Source organism: Photinus pyralis, unplaced genomic scaffold (assembly GCF_008802855.1).
Source record: "Photinus pyralis isolate 1611_PpyrPB1 unplaced genomic scaffold, Ppyr1.3 Ppyr1.4_LG2, whole genome shotgun sequence".
NCBI classification, from domain to species: domain Eukaryota; kingdom Metazoa; phylum Arthropoda; class Insecta; order Coleoptera; family Lampyridae; genus Photinus; species Photinus pyralis.
In genome coordinates this window covers 53,633,651-53,640,496 of record NW_022170403.1, presented here as the reverse complement: position 1 = coordinate 53,640,496, position 6,846 = coordinate 53,633,651, and the positions used below count along the sequence as shown (strand labels likewise).

General features: G+C 34.6%; 1 protein-coding gene across 1 annotated transcript; it reads left to right on the top strand.

Annotated features, from left to right (window-relative positions):
• The first annotated feature begins 4,538 nt into the window (after positions 1-4,538).
• LOC116163520 (tiggy-winkle hedgehog protein) lies at positions 4,539-5,976 on the top strand. The gene is made up of 2 exons (XM_031477491.1): positions 4,539-4,808; positions 5,083-5,976. Exons 1-2 carry the CDS (start codon positions 4,586-4,588, stop codon positions 5,766-5,768), a joined length of 909 nt encoding a protein of 302 aa, XP_031333351.1. The 5' UTR covers positions 4,539-4,585; the 3' UTR covers positions 5,769-5,976.
• Positions 5,977-6,846: the final 870 nt, after the last annotated feature.

Sequence of the window (6,846 nt, the reverse complement as noted above, 5' to 3'; positions counted from 1 at the left end):
AGACTAAATGTCTAGCGCATTTTTGGTAACAAAAAGGAGCTTATCATTTCACTTTGTCCGGCTGGCTGGCTGGTTGGCTGGCTGGCTGGCTGGGCGGATTGAAAAACTTTTGATCTAGACATCGTAGAGAGGTCCGGTTTTTTGCATTATCTCCGTCTTGTCGAGTTATTGGCGCAATGGACATTCATTAAGCCCGTAGTGGTTGCGTTTAATTAGAATTTGCGAAATAACTAACGCCGCTTGAAAACTTGTCCGTGCGTATATCGATTTTAAGCCGATCCGATTGACGTAGAGGAATGGCTTTTTTATAAAATATACTTTTGGCATTGCCTAACTACGGTCACTAATATGACTTATCTAGGATAACTACTTCAAGGTGAAAACTAATCAAAATCATAACACGGTGATGAGTTTTACAGTTTGTGGTATAATTTTGGTTAAAAATATCGTATCCAGGTCTGAGCGGTTTTTAGCGTAACACAACGAAGTTGAGGTAACGCTTATGTGCTCGTGTTTCCGTCTGTCCGTCCGCCCGTCCGTCCGTCCATCGAGATCTCGGCCCCTGGGACACCTAGAGACTTCGGGTTTTCGCTAATTGATAGCTGCTATGGTCTATATTTGCCCATTTCAGACAGTTTTATTGCACTCTCTATTTTGCGCAGACTGCGCATTGCCAACTTTCTTATTTATGGAGATATTTCTTTGAAATTTTAACCACAGATGCTTCTAGTAAAGGCAAACATTTCACACATAGTAAAAATTATGTAGACATGCGCAGTGACTGCGCAATGCGAACTTTCCTATTTATTGAGATTTTTCTTTGAAATTTTAACCACAGATGCTTCTAGTAAGGGCAAACATTGCGCACATACTAAAAATTATGTGTGCGCATGCGCAGTCCCTGCGCAATGCCAACTTTGCTATTTATGGAGATATTTCTTTGAAATTGGAACCACAGATGCTTCTAGTAAAGGCAAACATTTCGCAAATAGTAAAAATTATGTGTAGGCATGCGCAGTGACTGCGCAATGTCAACTTTCTTATTTATGGAGATATTTCTTTGAAATTTTAACCACAGATGCTTCTAGTAAAGGCAAACATTTCACACATAGTAAAAATTATGTAGACATGCGCAGTGACTGCGCAATGCGAACTTTCCTATTTACTGAGATTTTTCTTTGAAATTTTAACCACACATGCTTCTAGTAAAGGCAAACATTGCGCACATACTAAAAATTATGTGTGCGGATCTGCGCAATGCCAACTTTCCTATTTATGGAGATATTTCTTTGAAATTTGAACCACAGATGCTTCTAGTAAAGGCAAACATTTCGCAAATAGTAAAAATTATGTGTAGGCATGCGCAGTGACTGCGCAATGCCAACTTTCTTATTTATGGAGATATTTCTTTGAAATTTTAACCACAGATGCTTCTAGTAAAGGCAAACATTTCACACATAGTAAAAATTATGTAGACATGCGCAGTGACTGCGCAATGCGAACTTTCCTATTTACAGAGATTTTTCTTTGAAATTTTAACCACAGATGCTTCTAGTAAAGGCAAACATTGCGCACATACTAAAAATTATGTGTGCGCATGCGCAGTCCCTGCGCAATGCCAACTTTCCTATTTATGGAGATATTTCTTTGAAATTGGAACCACAGATGCTTCTAGTAAAGGCAAACATTTCGCAAATAGTAAAAATTATGTGTAGACATGCGCAGTGACTGCGCAATGCCAACTTTCTTATTTATGGAGATATTTCTTTGAAATTTGAACCACTGATGCTCCTAGTAAAGGCAACAACTTGTTGATTGCAGCGTTATCGGAGATCGGGGATTTCATTGAGGCAACTGAAGACGTCTTGATTATGGGAGACTTTAATTTCCCATTAACTGTCGGAAATCGGGTAGAGAAATTTCTTCAAGAGAAATTCAATATAGTGATCATCTCTCCCCGAACAGTGACAACGAATGGCGGAACAATAATTGACGGAGTTTTTGGCAAAATGGTCAACTACACTGTTGATTGTTCGGTTTACGAGTCGTACTGTTCATACCATCGTCCAATTATTATTAGAGTTCGTGAAAATTAATAAAGAAATATATGTTTGCATAAACCTTATTTTATAATTAAAATTTTCTGATAAAATACTGATTGCTAATGCAATACTGATCCGTCACGCCAAAAATGCGCTGAAGTCTCATCGATGCACATACGAGGACTTTTGTAATTTTTTGTTTGATTTGTCGTTTATTTTTAAGTAAGTGGTACCCATGCCCGGTGGTACCTATATGAGAAATACATCTTATCGCAGTTGTGCCTGTAAATTGCAAAGCTTATACCCAAAAGTTGAAGAAAAAGTAAGTAGGTGGGTAATGTTTCACTATTCACTACATTTTCGGAAATAAATTGCGCATTGCCTACTTTTTTTTATTATGTGAGTAAGCAACGGTACTTATTGGTTATTTACCGTCCTAAGTGCAATTTCCTGGAGTTATGATTCATGGTTTATTCCTATTAATCGATAATTAGATTATCAACAATCGTGCGGTTTAGATTACAACTTGCTATATATTAGACTAAACAAATGAAATCGTTAGGTATGCGCTTCGTAAATAGATAGATTACATTTGTGTATGCAATTCGGTTCATTGATCTAAAACTAAAACGATAACACTTTCCTACTTGTCAATATAAACAAATAAGTAATACCAATGGCAATGGCAATAATATAGGTACTTGAGTCGTTATTTTGTTAGTTCCTTTACAGATACAGAATTCTATAGGAATAAGAACATTTTTATTCACTATGAATTCTATACATTTTATGCAAAAGTTCCGCGCTTAAATTAATATCCTTGCGATGTTTCGGTTTTTAGGTAACACTATCAACTTTATTTTTTAAAAGCAGATCTGACTTTTTTTTATCATTTTTGAGTAGCTTTTGATCCCCCACATCTAAAGATGTATAACCATTCCTATCCCTTGTCAGTACAACTCGTTTGACTTCAAAATTGAAGAGTAGGCATTGATTTCGAAAAATAACAAATGTGCCTTTAACAATAGTGTTGTGCATCATTAGTTTTGGCAAATTAAGGGCTAGTCTAAAATTTAAACAAATGAAACTCCATATTTAGAAAAATAAAGCTGATGTTGGTACTTATCTAAACACCCAAACTTCGCAGCGGAAAAGTAAAATGATTTTCTTAGAGAGAATATAAGGAGGGTTCTCTTGTTTTTTCCAAATAATCAATAATAAATCCTTAAAGAAATTTTTGCCGATATCTCCGGGGTAAACATTTTTTTAATTTCTTTTAACAAATTATTGAACATAGAACAAAGATACAACAATGTTAACGCATCGAATTTGCAAACCCTGTCTATCTGTTAAGAGACGGGTACATCCCTGAATTAGTTAATTTACATTTACACATTAATCGCTATATGTACACACCTCTTAACTTACCAAATAGCAAGAACACATTTTTCTTTTCGTTCAACATTGGCACGATCCTATTTCGGATGTCGCTCTCATCTTAAAACAAATTGAATTGTCAAAAGATATAAAACAAGGTAGGGGAGCCGGGAGCGGTAACATATTAAAAAGATCTTTTGTTTTTCTTATTGAAACTGTACACGTACTATCTTGGAGTAGTTAAACGTTTCTGATAAGTTTGGTCAAGCCTTGGTGTTCCCAGATCCAGTGGGATTGCAACAGTAATGTTATTAATTGTGATAGAGCCTAGGTTAAAGAAGAAAGTTTTTCGGTTTTATGTATGCTGAGTAAAATTCTCGATTGCGGCTTCTCCTAAGAAGCGAATGAATGGGAAGTGCGTTTTACAAGGTGCTCTACGTACTAAGCGGCTAGACTACTTTTGTACATATAGGGTACCAGAACCGCTCCTAAGAACCTAGTAGGTCATATGTCATTCCAAATTTTGTAACAAATTTTAAAAATGTTAAAGTATTGGAATATTCGTTGATTATAGTGTTTGTATACCTACCAATCGAATAAAAATTAATATCCTTGTGTGATATTCTAAGAAAACAAGTATTTATTAATTGTTACTTTATTACCTAAGCATTAGAGTTATTTGACAGTGCTCGTAGTGATAAATAAATAATTATGCTTTTATAGTTTTATCTATAACTTATTCACCTATGATGTATTTAATCAAAAATGATCGGAAAATATAACGCCATTAATTCAAGGAAGATACATATAGGTCCTACCTACTGAATTTGAGGCGTTTAGTATAGTTAGAATACCTATACAGACAAGTATTACCTACTACATTCTAAAAGAAATTAATTCACACATAAATTGATTACTGAGTAATTATCCTTCCACTTCTGATTAGGTTCTCTATTCCTTAAAAAAATATAAATAGGTAGTTAAAGGTTTTGATTCTATTTGGTCATTAAGCTACGTCAATAAAATGTAACCAATTCAAAGACCAATTTATTCAATCGGCGCTAACGTAGAAGAAATTTATAATGGCGGTGTATGCTAATAGCTAATGGAATATTATTATATTTCAGAGGTGTAAAGAAAAGCTCAACACCCTAGCCATTTCAGTAATGAATCAGTGGCCAGGAGTACGCCTTCGTGTTACAGAAGGTTGGGATGAGGAAGGTCATCATGCATCAGATTCTTTGCATTATGAAGGCCGTGCTGTGGATGTGACTACCTCTGATCGTGATCGTTCTAAATATGGAATGTTGGCCAGGCTTGCTGTTGAAGCTGGATTCGACTGGGTATATTATGAAAGCCGCGCACATATTCATTGTTCGGTGAAATCAGGTACAATTTACTGATACTTTTTTCAGTGTCCGATGCTTTATTATCAGTAGTTCTTTGCCATTTTTCACATATGATTATATTATATTTATAACAAAAACATCGACGGCAATAAGTATTTAATATAAATTACAATGTGCTGCAGCATCGTGCCTTAAGGTACCCGCAACAAAGAAGTCTCCTCTTAAATAATGCATGTTTAACTTACTTAACAACTACCTACTTTTTTTTTTAATAAATTGTGAAACTCATTCTCATTCTCTGTATAATGTTCCAGAATCTTCCGATGCGGCAAAATATGGAGGGTGTTTTGCCGGGGAGAATAAGATTCAATCGTCGTCGGGTCAAATTTTGACGCTGTCGGAACTACAAGTCGGAGAGTCAGTTTTGGCAATGGACCCTCGCACCAATCAACTAATTTTTAGTGAAGTGATATTATTTTTAGACTGGCAACCGAACCAACGTAATCTTTTTTTAAATTTGGAGTTACAATCGGGCCGAACTTTAACTCTTACGCCCACTCATTTAGTGATGACCGGATCGCTTAAATCTACCATAACAGTCTTCGCAAAAACTCTCACGGTCGGTAGTAAGTTAATTGTAGGTAATAGAGACGATAATAAATTTGAAGATACAATCGTAAAAGTGAGTCAAGTGTATCGAACTGGTATATATGCGCCTCTAACAAGTGTTGGTACGATTGTTGTTAATGATATCATTGTATCTTGTTACGCTGTTGTTGATAGTCATTCATTAGCGCATTTTGTATTTGCGCCCATTAGATTAACTGCCGAAATAAAAGGCTTCATGAATAGGCCATGGCAGACCGACGGTAAAGGCTTAGGTAATAATGTAACTAATGTGCCAAAGTCAGGTATTCAGCATCTCGGAATACACTGGTATGCCGAAATACTTTACAAGATAGCTAATAATTTTATTCCATGGAGGATTCTCTATACCTAAAATTTTCACATCAAATCAAATGTGTAAGGCCAGTGAATGTAGTATTATATATTATTATGTAAATACCAATTGTTTCTTGTATTATTTGTATAAATTATTACGCCGCTTTGACAGCTTTACCTATTCTCTTAAATTATTATGAATTATTTTATTGTTTTAACTTATATTATGTAAATGATTTGTATAATAAAAATTATTTATCTCTTTTGCTATTATTGTTTCAACACTGTCTAGGATAATAAACAAACACTTTTTCAAAAGAGACTCTAGGAAGCTGTCATGTTTACAGTGATCATTTTCCTATAGTTTTCTATTTACAATTATTGAAAAATAATGATGCTAGAGAAACGCACATATCAAAACAAGTTAAAAAGTAATCGTAAACGATTTACAAAAAGCGCATTTCCACTTGCATTCATTTCCCATTCGTAAGATGCAACTTCTGTTAAAATCGTAAAAATCCGGCCACAAATGTGAAAGATAGCGTTGCAAATGTGTAATCCATTTTTGACGTGCTAATTCAATTTCAGTTTATAAGAAGAATTTCATTTCAATGCTTTTCTAAATAAGAAAATATAAATTTTGAAACTAACGTTAGATTTTCCTTTGTTCCAAGCGCCTATGCATCAAATTTCGTTTAAATTCTTCCATAAATAAAAAAGTTGGCACTGCGCATGCGCAAAACCAAAATTTGAAACTAGCTTTTGATTTTCCTTTATTCCAAGTGCATAGGTATGTATTAAATTTCGTTTAAATTCTTCCATAAATAAAAGTTGGCACTGCGCATGCGCAAAACCAAATTTTGAAAATGGCGTTTGATTTTCCTTTATTCCATGTGCGTATGTATCAAATTTCGTTTAAATTCTTCCATAAATAAAAAAGTTGGCACTGCGCATGCGCAAAACCAAATTTTGAAAATGGCGTTTGATTTTCCTTTATTCCAAGTGCCTATGTATTTTCGTTTAAATTCTTCCATAAATAAAAAAGTTGGCACTGCGCATGCGCAAAACCAAATTTTGAAACTGGCGTTTGATTTTCCTTTATTCCAAATGCCTATGTATCAAATTTCATTCAAATA

What these genes read in the sequence shown, in the direction of transcription:
- LOC116163520 (XM_031477491.1), top strand. Translation starts at nt 4,586, where the DNA reads ATGAATCAGTGGCCAGGAGTACGCCTTCGTGTTACAGAAGGTTGGGAT. An exon ending in TCATTGTTCGGTGAAATCAG is followed by an intron (nt 4,809 to 5,082) that starts GTACAATTTACT and finishes ATAATGTTCCAG; the next exon opens with AATCTTCCGATGCGGCAAAA.